The following is a 16983-nucleotide window of genomic DNA, read 5'->3' on the forward strand; positions in this document are numbered from 1 at the left end:
ACATCAAAACCCTTCCCTCAGCACCTTGTGACATGCCAGCAACATCTGACATGTCCACCATCCACAATGGATTGCCATACAGGAAGGATTTTAGACAAAGACTTAGGAAGAGGTGACATAAAAGATACAAATACAACTAAAATGCCCACTGAGAAGGTGTTGAAACTTCTGAAAGATTGGGCAACTCCCTGATTCTCAAAGCACTAAGGCAGTCAACAGAGACACAATGGAATGAGCAGAGAACAGCTGCAGGAGGAAATCTGGGAACAACTGGAATTACATAGATCCAGCTGCTCCAAATCAAGAGATCTCAGACATGGCATTTCCACAGGAGAGCTGGAAACACCTGAAGGAAGAGAGCCATGAAATACTAGAATGAAAGTTGGTAGCAATGGTTGAGGGGAAGATCAGTATTTCTTCTCCTGACATCAGTAGAAGAAACCAGTAGATCCAGGAAATTCCCCTTCCTGGTGGGAAAATTTTGCCATTTCTTATAAGTACTCAAATGCCTCAGATAAAAAATATTTTCTGATATATTATGAAACCAACAGGTATTAAAACCTGTGCCCCTTTCCAGGCAGACATCAGTTTTGTGTCCATGAAGAGGCAGTGCCACTTCTGCATTGAGGTGCCCAGGGATTGGATCTCTCTGAGAGCACCTGAGGGAGAGCAGAGCACCTTGCAAGCTGCAGGTCCCTGACAGCCCTGAACGGCTCCTGTCCCATCAACATCTGCCCTGCCCCAGTCTGAAACAGGGCCCAGTATGGTGCTGGGATCATCAGAGAGCTGAGGTGTGTGCTGGAATTCCATGCTCTCCCCATCCTGCAGCAGCCCTGCATTTCCCTGCTCCAGCCTTGGTCTCCAGCACAGCCATGGAGGCTCTTTGGGCTCCTGACTGTTCCTGCAGCCCCCAAGGGCAGCTGAGCTCTGCCTGTGGCACAGTCAGCCCTGGCCAGCGCAGGCCATGCTCAGCAATTGCTTGTGTGTGCCTGGCCTTGCTGTCAGCCCTGGCAGTGGCTGCGTGGCTGGCCAGGGCTGGCCATGGCCGGGAACAGGCCCTGAGCCCCGCAGGAGGATGGAGCTGGGCCACAGCCAAACTCAGCCCAGGGCAAAGCTGGGCTCAGCAGCCAGGGCTGCCAAGGCCTGGGGACAGAGGCTGGCAGTGACAAATGTCCTGGGCCCCCTCCCTGCTCTGTCCATGCCCCCAAGGGCACAGAGCAGCCTCCTCTCTGGGGCACTTGCCTGTTTGCAATGCCTTGCACAGGCGCTGGCCCTGCCCCACAAGGCCTGGCCTGAGTCCTGCCCCTGCACGCTCAGCCAGGCTGAGATGGACACTGATGGTTTCTGGGGCAGGCTCTCTGAGCCCAGCCCAGCTCCCTGCAAGCTCTGCCAGCTGCCCTGAGCTCTGGGCAGCACCAAGGGCCTCTCCCCAGCCCAGCCCAGCCGGCTCTGGCCCCACAGCTCTGCTCAGGCCAGGCTGCTCTGGCCACTGGCCCCACGGCCTCAGCCCCTGCCAAGGGCACAGCAGCAGCTGCAGCTCACACAGGACTCAGCCCCAGCCATGGCGGAAGGTGCTGGGCCAAGGCCAAAGGAGGCTCCCTGCCTGCCCTGCTCCCCTCTGGCTCAGGTGCTGAGAGCTCTGCAGCCCCTGCTGCCATCCCATGCGCCCAGGGCAGCACAAGAGCCCCGGCCTTGGGGCCCTCAAGAGCTGCTCCTGCTCCAGGCCCAGGGCCCATCCCAAAGCTGGGGCAGCCACAAAGCTGTGCCCATTGCTGTTCATTGCTGCTCTGATGGGGATGGATCCTCAGCCACTTGGAGGTTGATGATGAATTTTCCTACTCCCAAGGCCTCTTCTTTCTTGAGCTCTTCAGTTCAGGAATTCAGTGAGAAAAGCTCATAAACATTTGTTCAACATGCCCAAAGAAGAAAAGCCATTTGGAATAACAGAAGTTTTCAAGTTTTCTCTAATTAATTCGACAGATATCTGAAGTGTATTCAAAGTGTATATACTGTCTTGAAAACAATGCAGACAGAACAGTTTGTTCTGTTTAATTTTTTTCCTGTTTATAGATTGATATCAGCAATGTCCAGTTGATACTGACCCCCAGCACCTTCTAATGCAGACTGAATAGCTATGAAAATCAAGACCCTTCATGGCTGAGAGTCAATCAGACTGTGTCTCCTGCCCCCTCCCGACCATTTCCCTCATCCAACCCCTGGCACTCCTATGGACCAGGAATGGTGTCACCAGCAGGACCAGGAGAGCAATTCTTCCCTTGTGCTGGGCGCTGGTTGGGCAGCACCTCGGGTGCTGTGTCCAGTTCTGGGACCCCAAATTTAGCAAGAATTGGAGGGGCTGGAGTGTGTCCAGAGAAGGACAACAAGGCTGGTGAAGGGTCTGGAGCAAAAATCCTGTGAAGAGAGGCTGAGGGAGCTGGGGTTGTTTATCCTGGAGAAGAGGAGGCCCGGGGGAGACAAGGTGGTGTCAGGGCACAGGTTGGACTTGATGATCTCCAAGGTCTTTTCCAACCTTGCTGATTCTGGGATTCTCTGAAACCACCCTTGCAGCAGTTGCACGATGAGCCCTGGGCCTCCTCTTCAGAAGCTCCAGCAGCCCAGGTGCCTCAGCTTCTCCTCCCAGGCCCAAAGCCCATCCTGTCAGTCCTGCAGAGCCTCTGCAGCTCCTCCTCATTGCCCAGAACAGGGAGCCCCACAGGCAGACACAGCAGCCCAGATGTGCCCCCCTGGCCTGTGGTGCCTCTGGCAAGGGAGCAGCACCAGGCACTGCAGGAGCCTGCAGACAATTCCTGCAGCACTTGGAGGATGATCCTGCTCCCCAAGGGACGTTCCCATGGTGCCAAGTCAGGAACTGGAATGGGGAGTGGGGCCAGAGAGGAAAGGGCAAACAGGGATGGGCTTTTTGCAGGGGAGGGAACAGGGATGGGCAACAGGAAGAAATTTGTACCAAAAAAAAGGGGAAAAAAAGCAAAGCTGAAGCCAAGGAAATGCTCAGGGCAGTTCAGGGGTGGCTGTCAGGCAGCCCTGGCTCTGAGCAACAGCATCTGCAGTGGGACAGGAATCTCCCAGCTAATGGGAACAAACTTTCTGGCTGACTGCAGAGGCCAGGACAAAGCTGAGTGGTTTCCCTGCTGTCCCCCAGCTCTTCCTGGCCCCAGGGGCTGATGGCATTTGTGCTCCCTCATGTCCCCACAGCAGCAGCATGGGGGTGCTCCTGCCTGCTCTGTGCAATGCAAACAGGGGCTCCTGAGCCAGTGCTGCCGTGGCTGTGCCTGCAAGGATGCAGCACCTCTGTGAGCTGGGGGAGAGGCCAGGGCTGCAGAGGGGGGATGTTGTTGGCAGCTCCGTGAGGATGCTCTGGGATGCTGCCCTGGGCTGTGCAGCACCCTGGGGATGGATCAGCCCCTGCTCTGCTGCTCCTTCCCGTCTCCCCCAGGGCCCTTGCAGAGCCCCAGCCATGCTGTTTGCCCCCAGCCTGCCCACGGCCAGCCTGGGGCTGCTCACCCTGGGGCTTTTCTGTGCTGAGCATTGGCCTGGCCGTGTTCTTGAGAGAGCCTGGGCAAGGAGCCTGCAGCCCCCAGGGCCTGGCCTGAGGCGTCAGCGCTGCCCCAGCAGTGCCCATGGCCTGTCCCTGCTGCAGCCCCGGCACTGCCACCCCCAGGACTGTGCCCGGCCCCGAGAGCACTCAGGCCCTGCAGCAACACCAGGGCCACCAGGGCAGCGGGGCAGGGCCACGGCAGCAGCACTGGCAACACCAAGTGCTGCTGCTGCTGCTGGGCACAGCTGCTGTGCCAGCACTGATCTGCCCCCAGCTCTGCACACAGACATTGCTGCTGCAGCTCCAGAGAAGGCAAGAATAGAGGGATCTCTGCAGAAAACTTTGCTGGGATATCCTTTAGTTCCTTTAAAACCTTTGAGACTGCAGCCCCTCATTGGCACAGTCTGTGGCCACAGGGAAGGTGGAGAGAAACAAAGTCAGAGATGGCAGAAACAATCGTCTAGCTTTAGGAAGAATATTTATAAAGGAAAACGACAGGGAAATCAAAGAACCAAACCAAAAGAGCTAGAAAAGATGACTTTTATTACAAGTGATTTGCCAAAATTGGCAATCACTTTAATGCTTCCTAAGATGTCCAGTGATCAGTCTCCACACTGCAGCCTTGAGCTCCTGGTTCCTCAGGCTGTAGATGAGGGGATTCAGGGCTGGAGGCACCACTGAATACAGATAGTATTGACACCAACAGATCCAGGCATGCAGAGGAAATGGAGGAGGGTTTCAGGTAGGCAAGTACTGCAGTGCTGAGAAATACATTTCTCCTGCATTTTCCCTTTTCAGATTCTTTCAGTCATCTCCTGAGAGGTCCAGTTTGTTCTGGTGCTTTTTATGAACTGATTGTACTCTTGATTTAGATGGAGACTGTGGAATTGTTTTCAGATGTAGAAGAATCTGGACTGAAGACAGAAACAAACTCCCTGTCAGCCCATTTGCATCTTCTAGATCATTTTCAAGATGTCCTTGGGGGTGTTGGAATGATTATCACACAGCTCTCCACTTCTGGCTGCAGGCTCTAGAGTTTCTTTCTCTGCATTCAGTCAGGCTTGCATTCCCTAAGAGTTCTTGGTAGCCTGTCATGTTTTCTTAGGGTAGAACAGTAACAATGAAAACCTTACCAATGGCACAACTGCCCAGCCCACAAGGAAAAGAAAAGAACAAGCTGTCAAATTCTTCAAATATTTCTTCTGCTTTGCTGCAAGTGTTGTGCTGCACCCACAGTGCGGAAAGCTGCAGTTGGTGGCACACCTTGTGACACAAGCTGCACCTCGTTCTCCGGGAAAGGTTCTTGGAAAAAGCAAACAGGACTATGGAGAAGATTCTGGAAAAACTGAAAGAGCTTTTAAGAAATTAAATGAAAATTGAAACAATTCAAGACGTTTTTCTCGATTTGTTTTTATGCTCCCCTTTTCCATCTTGCACTAGTTGTCCATCCCATTAATTCCAAACAGATCTCACTTCTAAGATCACTTCTAAGATCCATGAGTTGGCAAGTTTTAGACATTTTAAGATACCATGACCTAGACACACTTTGGCTTCCCCTGTTTTTCTTGGAAATCAATGCTGGAGAGGTAAGTGCAGTGCTTGGGTCAGGTACAAATTCTGCATTCAGGGAATGTGCTCTGAGAGTGTTTGACCCTCAGCAGGGACAATGCACAGCAGGGACTGAGGGGATTCCTGAGCCACTGTGCAGGAGTCCAGACTCTGGCTCTAGGCTGAACTCGGCAAAGTTCCCGTGTTTGGACAGGCTCAGGGGCTGCCCTCGGGGAACGTGGGGCTCGGGGCGGGGGCGAGCGGGCAACGGACAAACGGACACGGGGACAAACGGCCCCGGAGCTTCAGTTGCAGCAGCGGCAGCGGCAGCGGCAGCAGCAGCAGCAGCAGCAGCAGCAGCAGCGACAGCAGCAGCGGCAGCAGCAGCAGCAGCAGCGGCGATAGAAGAAACTTTAGAGTCTCTTCTCCTCTCCCTTTCCCGCCGCCCCGTACCTCTCCCTCTCTCCCTTTCCCGCCGTCCCTCTCCTCTCCCCGCCTCCCTCTCCCCGTGCCGGGCTGGGCCATGCCCCCGGCCCGCCCCCGGCCCCGGGCGGGGCTGCCCCGTGCCCGCCCCCGGCCGTCCCGCCGCCGCCTGGCCTCAGCCCGGCTCTGGCCGTGCTGGCGCTGGCGGTGCTGGGCGGGCGTCAATGCCTGGGGCTGGGGCGGCATCGCCGGCTTTTGGCTCCGCCTGGCCCGAGCCCGGCCCCGGCCCCGACGCAGGGTCCAGTCCCGGCCCCGACCCCGAGCCCGGCCCCGGCCCCGGCCCCGGCCCCGGCCCCGGCTCCGGCTCCTCCCGGGGCCCGCGGAGGACACAGGCGGCGTTGCCTCTCCCGCCGCCTCCGCTGCGGCTTGCCCGGCCCGAGCTCCGCCGCTCGGCAGCGCAGCCGCCGGCCCCGAGCCTCCCGTGTCGCGTTCTGAAAACCGAACGCCGGGGGATGGCCGGGCCGGGGCGGGTGAGGGGCGCTCGGGGGCCGTTGCTGGCCCCGGGCCGAGCGCTGACAGCCGCGTCCCGCCCGCAGGGAAGGCGCAGGAGGCCCTGCAGGAGCGCTACCGCCTGGGTTCCCTGCTGGGGCGCGGCGGATTCGGCAGCGTCTGGTCAGCGACGCGGCTCTTGGATGGCGCCCCGGTGAGCGGCGGGGCCGGCGGCGGGCGGAGAGGGAAGAGGGAGACAAGGACGAGAATGTCGGAGAGCAGTGGGAAGGGCGTTGAGCTCAGCCCGCTGCTCTCCCTTGCTCGCAGGTGGCCATCAAACGCGTGCCGCGGGATCGCATCCGGCACTGGAGCGAGCTGGTGAGTGAGCGGGGCCAGCGGCAGAAGCCGGGCCGTGCCGGGCGGCGAGGAGCCGGGGCCCGGCTGGGTGGGAGCCACCAGGAGACCTGCGGGGAGAGCGGGCGTGGGCTGAGCAGGGCATGCAGAGCATCCCGGGCTGGCTGAGGGGTCCCAGAGCCCTGGCACGGCCTCAGCTCCACTGACGGCATCGCGCTCCTCCCGCAGCCCGACGGCACCAGCGCGCCCCTGGAGATCGTGCTGCTGGCCAAGGTGTCCTGTGGGTGTGCTGGTGTCATTCAGCTCCTGGAGTGGCTTGAGCTCCCCGACAGCTTCTTGATGGTGCTGGAGCGTCCAGAACGGTGCCAGGAGCTGTCGGATTTCCTGGCGGAGCGGAGGTTCCTGCCGGAGGAGGAGGCACGGGGGCTGTTCCGCCAGGTGCTGGAGGCCGTGCGGCACTGCACCAGCTGCGGGGTCCTGCACAGGGACATCAAGCCTCAGAACATCGTGCTTGACCTGGCCAGCGGGCAGCTGAAACTGATCGACTTTGGCTGTGGCGCTTTCCTCCAAGACACAGCCTACACCCAGTTTGCAGGTGAGCCCTCGCAGGGGATGCTCCTGGGCATCTCATGGCCCAGCCTGGGTGTAGCACTGGGGCTTCCCCCTACTGCAGCTGGGATGGGATTAATGCTGGACCCAAGTTCATTTGGTTGGGGTGTGAGGGGGGCCAGCTCCCAGCCCTGCTGACAGCCTTCAGTACCCAGTGTGCCCTGGGCTGGGGCTGGAGCTGGTGCAGCCAGCCCGACAAAAACCCCCATGGGAGTAGTGGAGAGGGGGCTCTGAACCCATGCCCTGGATGGTTTGGTGTGCAGGGGAGGAGGGGCTTGGACTGCTCCACTCCCCTTGTTTGCCTTGGCTTATTAACATTTTTTGGGGGCCCATGCAGGCAGAGAGGAGAGTGGGTTTTCTCCACCAGTGGGTGGGTTTTTCCTTTCTGTGTCATGGTTGGGCCTTCCCAGGGTTTCTGCTGCCCTCTTCCAGCACCAGTGGCTTCTTTTCCAGCCCTGAGTTTGTACACAAGTCCCAGGTGATGGTGAGAGGGTCAGCAGTCACCCCGTGTGTTGCTAGAGCAGCCCCCACATGCCCAGGGATGCTGGGGCCAGGCTCTGGGAGCAGCAGCATCCCCCTGCTGAGCTGTGTCTGTGTTCCACAGGAACCCTGGCCTACAGCCCTCCAGAGTGGACCCAGCACCAAAGCTACCATGGCGAGGCAGCAACAATCTGGTCCCTGGGCCTCCTGCTGTACCAGCTGGTTGTGGGGAAGCACCCGTTCAGGAGGGGCCAGGAGATCATCTGGGGGCGCATCTTGTTCCCACCACGGCTCTCTCAAGGTGGATCCTCATCTCTGGGCACAGGGGGAATACCAATGCTGGGAGACAGCAGCGGGCTGATGGGCATCCTGCTCTGGCAGCTGCTGAGGAGGTGGCACATGTCCTGCTCTCCTCTAAACAGAGAATCTGTGGGGAAGTTTAGGCCCAGCTCTGGGCACACCCGTATGGCCTGGGCACAGGAACAGGGGGAAACTTCTCCAAGTGACTGGTGATTTCTGGTTTGTCTCCCCAGAATGCCAAGATGTCATTAAGAGGTGTTTGTCCATGCAACCCTTGGACAGGCCATCATTAGAAGAGCTTTTCTGCCATCCTTGGGTGCAGGGTGCTCCTCGGCCCTAGAAGATGAGAGAGATCCATGTGCACAGTTGGATCCAGGGGCCTGGCAGGTAGGAGCTCCACACATCTCTTGGCACTCAGTGGCAAAGCAAACCAGACTGGTTTTGTCCTGCCTGTAGCTCTGAGCAGGGGTCAGCAGAAGGGAACATGCAGCTCTTGAGCTGGAGCTGAGCTGGAGACCTGGTGTGGCAAGCACTGGTGGCCACCATCCCCCCTGGTTTTGCTTGTCTGGTTCATGGATGGCTGGGGCCCTGGGCAGAGTCCTGACAGCCTGGTCTGGTCCCAGGGAAGGAGAAGGAGCTCCTGGAGAAGCTGTACCAGATGGGGCTGCTGCTGGAGACAGCAAGGACAACCTCAAGGACGACAATCTCTTCCTTGGCCTGGCCAGCTGAAGATGATGGACTTGGATTCTGGCAGCTTCTCTAAAGACACACTCCACACCCAATTTGCAGGTGAGTTCCACAGCCAGGGGGATGCTCCCAGATCTGGGCATGGCATGGCCTGGCTGGGCACCAAAGGGTCCCCCCTTTGCTGGGAGGGATGCAACAAATTCTTCAGTCGACTGCCCAGCTGCTTTTTGGCTCTCGGCAGCTGCTGAGGGCTGGATGTGCCATGGCTGGCTGCAGGCTGGGCACATGTCCTGCCTTCCTGCTCTGCTCTCAAAGGCATCACTGATGGGCAGCTCTGGGCACAGCTCTGGGCACAGCCAGCACGGCCTGGGCACTGCGGGCAGCTGGGACAAGGGGACAGGAGCCATCAGCTGACGGGCAGTTTCTGCTTTCTCTCCTTGCAGCCGGGCTCTGCAGATGCTGAGGCTGCTCTGGGCTCTGGCAGGGCTCTGCTGGAGCTCAGCACCGGGCTGGAATCAGCCAAAGAAGAAATGGTGTCACCTGCAGCACAGACTTGCTTGAGCATTTTGACAACGCAGCTCAAGTTTGCAGCGTGGACACCTCCAATGGAAAACATGACACCTCCCAAAAATTAAAATCATTCAATACCTTCTGAAATCAAATCAGTCTGGGATGACTCCAAATGACATTTTTCAGCTTGCTCAAGATGTAGCTCAGCCCTTCTCTGAACAGTTCTCTCCCCCACCTGCCTTTTACTTCTCAACTGCTCCCTTTTTTCCCCCAGTGAATTCCCAGCCCATCGCAGTCTCCTTTACTTGCTGGCCTTCCGTGTTGCCCCTGACCACAAGGAAGGCCGAGCCCCAGGCTTAGGGACTCGTGCTGTCACTGGCTGAGGAGCAGCAATGTCTCAGAGGTCCAGTGGGATTTTAGTGTCATTCAGAGCCACTCTCCAGCCCTCAGCTCTCCTCACTGCTGAGTTCCCACTCCCTTTTCTTCATCCTTGCAGCAGGATGAGCTCTGTGAATCCCCTTGAGCCTCCCCACTCTTCCCAGCCCACGCAGCCACCTCAGTGAGGCTGAAGCTGAAGCTGAAGCTTCTCTGTCTTCTCTAGCACACCAGTCCAGTCCCCTGTGTGGGGAGCCCCAGCCCCAGAGCACAGCACACAGCAGTGCAGTCTGGGCTGGAGCAGCTGCCCTGCAGCCCTGGCTTGGCTGTTTGTGGCAGCTGAATGCTCCCTGTTTCCAGCTGTCCCTGCGGGATGGCCCCAGGGCAGAGCCCAGCCGGGCTCCCACTGCAGCCCCTGGAGCTTGGTGCAGACAGTGCTCCCAGAGCTGAGGTTCATGGGGAGCACCCGGAGCTGTGCCTCGCACTCAGTGCTGGCAAGTGTTGTGTTCTCATCTCCTGCAGCCTGAGGGGAAAACAACCTGTGCTGCCAGGCCAGCACTGCCCCTCTGGGCAGGGACAATGCTGAAGGGCTTTCCCATTCCAGAGGAGCTGGCACTGAGCCTTGGCAGGGCCTGGCAGGGCTGGAGCCGGGTCTGGCCTGCTGTCTGGGACTCGCTGCCCACCAACCACCCCCACCCACCACGCTCCATCCTCCATGGACAGAAGGGTCTGTGTGTGCCAGGGGCTCTTGGATGTCTCTGTATCCATGTACAGAAGGGTCTGTGTGTGCCAGGGGCTCTTGGATGTCTCTGTACCCAAGGACAGAAGGGTCTGTGTGTGCCAGGGGCTCTTGGATGTCTGTGCATCCATGGACAGAAGGCTCTGTGTGTGCCAGGGGCTCTTGGATATCTGTGCATCCATGGACAGAAGGCTCTGTGTGTGCCCGGGTTTCCATAATGTCTCTGTACCCATGGGTATGGGATGAACATGGACAGTGAAAGTGTCAGTCATGTTGCTTGCACACTCCTTCCTTTTTACACAAGACAAAACCAGGCACACCCCCAGGTATGGATATATTAATAGGATATGGATGGATAGGGGTTTCCCACAGTGCAGTAACTTTAGCATAACTCACCATTTAACTGGTGGCCAGGGGATTTTTTCCCTACTCTGTGTGAGAAGGTGTCCCAGAGCTGAAGGAGCAGCATTTAGAAGCAGATTCAGGATTTCTAGGTAGGAAGTGGAGCTCACAACCATCCACATAACTCGCCATATTCGTTGGGATGGGCTGCTGCTTCTCTAGGAATTTGGCCCGATGCAGACATGAGACTTGGAAAAATCCCAGCTCTCTGTGGGTTTGTGCAAAAGGGGGAGCAGCACAAACACTTTGTTCCTTCCTGGGGGACACAAGGTCCAAGGAGCTTTGGTGGCAGAGGGTGACCTGGGCTGGTGGCAGGTGAAGTTGCATTCTATGACATTCTCAGAGTGGCACAGGACAAAGGTCCAAGTACCCCCAACACCACTGATTAAGTCCTTAGAGTGCTGTACATCCTCTAGGAAAAGCTGCTGTCACACAATCCACTGGGATTTATAACTTTCATTTGCAACACTTTAAATCCAAATTTCAAACTGCAATATTTTTACACTCAAGACACAGTAATGCATAAATGCATAATAGATCTTTCAATTTCCTATTGATGCAATCACAATTTAAAATAACATAATATTGCAAACAAAACCCTGAATGTTTTAAAAAAGGGATGCTGAGGTCAGTAAGATGAATCCATGCCATCAGAACATTTACAGAGTAACTGATTTATCTTCTTGAAAAGATCAGTTGCCTCTTAATGCAAAGTTACCAAAGATTTTCACTACACATTTGTTTTTTTGGTTTTATCTTTCATATTTTTTTCTTTCCTTTTTTTGTCCAGTGTTTTTAACAGAGAACTCAGAGAACTCCTACAAAAGGAATGTACAGCAAAAAGAGAAATATTTCTGATAAACAATGAAAATGTAGGCTCCTCCTCTGTTTCCTTTTCTATGGATACCCTGAAGAAAATTATCTAGCAGATATGAGCAGAGGTGTGAAGTGTTTCATTTGGACTGTGCTGGAGTTCAGCACTGCTGACATCCTGATCTAGTCAAGAGCTGCAGAATTCTTTTGCAGATCTCGAACCTTGTGTTTGCAGGCACAGCACCTGCAGTGCTGACACACCAATGCACATGAATAACTCTGTTATTCCCTCTCAGAATTTGGGCTCTGCCCCAGCACGAGGTGCTGCAGCCCTTTGCTCCTGGTTCCCGTGTGGAGCAGCTCCCTTCCTGCTGGCTGAGCTGCTCAGGCAGAGCCCGGCAGCTCCTGGCCCTGCAGGGCTGAGGCTTTTCCCCACTGCTGGGCACAGACTGATGGAGCAGCACTGCTGAACACAGGGGCACACAGAGGGACCAGGAGCAGCTGCCTTTGGCCACCTGAGGCTCCAAGGCCCAAACTCTGAGCAGCCAGGGCTGGAAGAGACTCGCAGGCTCCCTGTTGGCTGTGCTGCCCCACTTGTGCCCAGCCCAGCTCTGCCTGGGGCAGAGGGAGAACAAGGGGCAGCTCCCTCCCAGCCCAGCCCAGGGACCCCTCCAGCCCCAGGGCTTGGGGCACTGTCAGCACCTGCTGCTCCAGCCACCGCTCCTGCTGGCCCTGACAGCAACACCCAAACTGGGGCTGATCCCGAGGGAGCAGCAGCAGGGCCTGGATCTGATCCCTGACTCTGGGACAGGGCTGGACAAATGACCCCACAGCAGCAGCAGCAGCAGCACATGGAGCTGACTTTCAGCACAGCCCCTGCCACTCTTCCCTCCTGTGTGCAGCGGTGTCACAGCAGCCTGAGGCACCCGGGAGCCCCCAGTGCCAGCAGGGACTTGAGACGGCAGCCCTGGGCTCCTGGAGGTTGTGCAAGGAACGGAGCTGGGGACTCCCAGTCCATGGGGAGCTTCCAGATGGAAAAGGCTGCTGTGCCCAGGCAGCTCCAAGGGCAAAGAAAGGAGAGTCTCGACCACTGGATCTGAGCCAGTCCCAGAGTCCTGGGCAGCAGCCACTGAGCCTTGGGGGAACAGAGGGCACAGCAAGAGGGACAAAACCAGGCGAGGTCAGAGATTGGAGAGAGCCAGACCTGGGACAGGAACAGCTGCTTCACTGCACTCTTGGAGAAAGCTCTTGGCTGGTTCACAGCGCTGAAAGGCATGAAGGGCAGAGAGGAGGCCTCACCAAACAATGCTCCTGTTTTCACACCCTCCCCTCTCTGTGTCCCAGAAGGAATTGCATGGACTGTATTCAACTCTCCGAGTCGTCTCGTTCAGCATGAGCAGCTTAGCACCAGGAGCTGAAGGAGCTGCCGCCACAGGCCACAGGAGCTGAGCAAGAGGGAACTTTTAGAGCAAAGTAATGCTGCTCAAATAGACCTAGCTGAATGCAGCGGATAGAATAATGGAATCACAGCATCCTTTCTGTTGGAAAAGACCTCTGAGCTCATCCAGTCCAGCTGTTCACCCAGCAGTGTCAAGCCCAGCACTAAACCATGTCCTGAAGTGCCAAGGCCTGGATAACAGCCCTGAGTGAGGCCTGAGCAGCAGGCCCTGAGCCAAAGGTGACCTCTGGATGAACCTTCCAACCAAAGGTTATCTTTGTATATGCTCACTGATGAAATATGCATGGTCATTAGCACTGTGATAGATGTAGCCACTTATTAGTGAAATATGTATTGACCTTTCTGTATTTAGAAGCTGGACAAGGCCATGAAATCTGACATCTGGCCTTGTTTGGGGCTGTAGGATCAAAGTCAGCTCCCTTGGTTCCTCCTTGAGCCCTGGCCAGGCTTTGGGAGGGACCCAAGAGGAGGATGAAACCAGATGTTCCCACACTGGAAGTGCTGTCAGTTTGTTCATTCAGCACTGTCAGAGCTGAGCCCTCTCACAGCGAGGTTGGAGCCTCACCTGTGGCTGGAGGCACCTGCAGGAATTCCCAGTGTCCAGGAGTGGCTCTGCAGCCCTTGGCTGGGACAGCTTCCCCCAGCTGCTGTGTGGATCTGGGGGATGGTAAAGGCTGAGGGTAACAGGTGCTGGATCTTTCTTAATCACTGCAGGCAATCTTTGGTTCTGATGATTGAGTGCATTGCTGAGCTGCTCCTTTTGTGATCCTTTGCTGCTTTGAGCTGCAGTAAATGACACTGATTCCTTCAGTTGGAGTCTGTGTCTTTGGTGCTGACCCTGCCCACTGGTAAAACAAAACTGGCAGAGTCTGGCCAGATCAGAGCAAAATGTCACTTGTTAAATGTAAATATGAGGAATCAGTCCTGCCAGAAATTCCTGGTTTTCTTTTCTTTTTTCTTTTTTTCCTGGTAAAACAGAAACCATGCCCTAAAAAGAGATTGGAGCAGTGAGCAAGCACTTAAAAGTCTTTTAATGCCAGATGTATTAAAATGCATCCAAAAATTGCATATGCAAAAAGGAAAAGAACTTGTGGGTTTGGGAAGACAAAGATTAATTTTGTTAACAGCACATTGGAAACAGCACCAACTGAAGGAAGAATTGGTTTTGGAATGCTCCCACATAGAGGGACAGAGGAAAGTTTAAATCTTGAGGTCAGGTTCATTTGTGCAAGTGAAACTATTTACTATTAATATTAATATTATTATATCACACAAACAAACCTGAGCTCAAGACACAAACCTTTTTCTGTCACTTCATGTGGGAGTGTTCCAACAACAGTTTTTCCTTCTGTTGGTGTTGTTTCCAATGTGTCATTAACAAAATTCACCCTCGTCTTCCCAAAAACACAAGTTGTTTTCCTCTTCCCATAAAAAATGGATAATGTGAAATAATGTTGAAAACTGTAATTTGTTAGCTTTGGCTGCTCACTGTAACACTAAATACCCTACAGAAAAGGACTGGCCACGACCCAAATGTCAGTGGTAAACTTTGTATATTGTGTGTAATGAATAAAGGAGGACAGGATGAAAGTGGGTATTTTCATAGGGTTTGCTGATACTGTGATGCAGAGTGCTTTTTCTATTACTGTGAGAAATAAAGACATTAAGACTTCTGGGTTTTTCATGTGCTAGACAATCCACAAGCTGCAGGATTGATTGAACAGGTGAAGGGGTTGTTAAAAGAGCAGTTGACAAAATGAGGAGATGGGAACGTGTCCCCATGGAGAACCCATCTCCCAGGTGTGCTCCAAGCCCTTAACAATGGCCCACTGGGGAAACGGAAACCCCTGGCTGTGCATGGCTGCCCCCAATTTATATTAGAGCTAAATCAATTATTACAAGAAATAATAAGTGATGCAGTGAAAATGTCCAATAGCACATACTGTGAGCTCCAACCAACACAAATGAGGCTCTGCAGAACCACACAGCCTTGGATTATCTGCTTGCTGGCCAGGGAGGAACCTGGGCTATTCTAGGGCAGGAATGTTACAGGAATGTCTGGCAGTGCTGGGTTTGATATCCAACCATCAGGAATCTCCTTGATAGAAAGATCAGGAGGAGAGAGGCAGAAAGGAGAAAATTCTTCCTGGTGGGATTGGCTCCCAAATTGGAGGCTGCTGTGAAATGAATTTGTGGCAGTCACTGTCATCATTGCAGCACTTGGTGTGTCATGATTCCATGTTAGAGTTGTTGTGACACCTTTTGCTGGAAATGGAGTACTGAGACTTGTCTAAAAAAAAAAGACACAGGCTCAAGAAAAAAGGGACATTTGGTAAAATAACAGAGAATAGCAGCTAATTAAGCAGGTTTTAAAGGGAATGCAAATTAGAGCTCTGAGTAATGAACTTGAGCAGTACTTCATTGAAGAACAAGAGGTGACACCTTTATGCCTGTCATGGTTTGACCCTGGCACAATGCCAGGGCCCCCATGAAAGGTGTATTTCCAAAATGGTTACTGTGAGATGTGACCCGGAAACAGAACAAAGCAGGCTCCCACCTGGGGATGGAGGGAAAAACACAACACTTGAATAATCTACAACACAGAAACATAAGGGAAAAAGAAAAAAACAGACACAACAATCCACAATGGAACACTCCCAAAACACTCCTCCTCCCCCTAGTCCTCTAACATTCAAATCTCAGTCCAATACCCTCCTTCACACATGCTCCCCCAGTTCATCCGGGGAGACGAGTCTCCCTCTAGCACCATGGTCCTTTCTCGGAAACACAGTTGGAACTTCTTGTGCTTCTGTGTCACATGCGGCAGCCGCCCCGAGAGAATCTGCTGTGGTGACCATTTTCTTCCTATGTCCAGCGCTCTCACTACCGGCCATGGATCCAAACTGCTCCTTAGGTCCTTTTAAGAATGCATCACCCAGTTTTAAGAAGTGGCCGCCTCTTACCATTTGGGACACCTGTCCCCCCTATATTTTTATTCTCTTGGGGTCTGGGTCTCAGGAACAGAGATCTTTCGCTGAAGGCAGAGGGCTCCACCACACTTTCCCCCTTTGTCTTTGTTCTCTCTATTTCTCTTCGCGGCCTTATCATTCTTGGCTTCCGGCCAACTGCCTCTCTCAAGGTGCAGTCTCTGCATTATTGGAAGAAATTTGTTTCGCTCGTGGCTATGTGAGAGAAAAGTTCAGATAAAGCCACTCCAATCATCTCTTCCATCTAAGGTACTCGCATCTGCTGGCATTTCCTTCAACTACTCAAACCCTTTCTTCTTTCTTATCCTCCGTCCTCTCTAAACTCGCAGCTGGGGAGGATCAGTGTTTTTACAGCTTCCATTGTTTCAATACTAAAAGAGTTAAAAGCTCAGCCCGGTCTCCCAGCGGCTGGGCACCTTGCGCCCCCGCGCTTCTCCTCCTGGCCGTGGTGCCGGCAGGAGATATCAAATTCCAAGCCAGCACAGACTCTATCACTCTCTCCCGGGGGGGCTGCCCAAACCGTCCCAGTTCTCCTCCACCCCTGCCTCTTGCAGGGGCTCCAGCCTCTCTCCCCACAGGCCGCATGGCCTTCCCCTCCACCACCCAGACGCAGCTGGGCAGGGGGAAGACGTCAGACCAGCTCACCTGCCTGCCGGACTCCAAAGACGGAGTTTCTCTCCGAATGCTCTGCTTTTAACCACTGTGTGTTCTCAGAGGCGTATCCAAATCCCAGTGGCCACACCAGGTGCCAATTTCAAATCTGGCCACTGACTGGTTTGACTATAACCCTTCCAAAAACTCACTTCCGGGTCAAACCAAGACAAACACCCACCCAGAAAGTGCCCTACAATTCCAAGGTCAATCTTTCCTCTACAGCATGGGTTTGCTGTCAGAGTCTGCACGGGATTGTAAAATCACCAGGAGAAAAGTTCTTTTAGTTCTTTTAGTTCTTTTAGAAGTGAGTTCTTTTAGTTCTTTTAGAAGTTCTTTTAGAAGTGAGAAAATCACCAGAACAAGTTCTGCTTTGTCACTACCTCAAGACTTTGAGGGAGAGGGTTTGTGGTTCTTACTTGCTCACAGGGGTGCACAACAAGGGTTGAAACAGTAAAAATAGCCCAAACCCTTTAGCAATTGGAAGGAAAACCTGAGGCACTGGGAGCTAGCAGCTCAGAAACACGTGGCTTTTGCTCCTCTCTTCTACCTGAGAGCTTCCTGGGCAGGGGCAATTCTTCCAGTTGCATCACCGTGGCCA

The 16983-nt window shown here is 54.3% G+C and overlaps 1 protein-coding gene across 1 annotated transcript; it reads left to right on the forward strand.

The window, feature by feature from the left end:
• Nucleotides 1–6113: 6113 nt before the first annotated feature.
• On the forward strand, nucleotides 6114–8329 carry LOC135292931 (serine/threonine-protein kinase pim-1-like; the record flags this gene model as incomplete). The annotated part of the gene is made up of 5 exons (XM_064406980.1): nucleotides 6114–6230; nucleotides 6344–6394; nucleotides 6599–6965; nucleotides 7584–7760; nucleotides 7993–8329. Coding segments are annotated over 5 exons (819 nt in total), but the record flags the coding sequence as incomplete, so codon positions are not given.
• Between the last annotated feature and the right edge of the window lie 8654 nt (nucleotides 8330–16983).

Source organism: Passer domesticus, unplaced genomic scaffold (assembly GCF_036417665.1).
Source record: "Passer domesticus isolate bPasDom1 unplaced genomic scaffold, bPasDom1.hap1 HAP1_SCAFFOLD_58, whole genome shotgun sequence".
Classification (NCBI taxonomy): Eukaryota; Metazoa; Chordata; class Aves; order Passeriformes; family Passeridae; genus Passer; species Passer domesticus.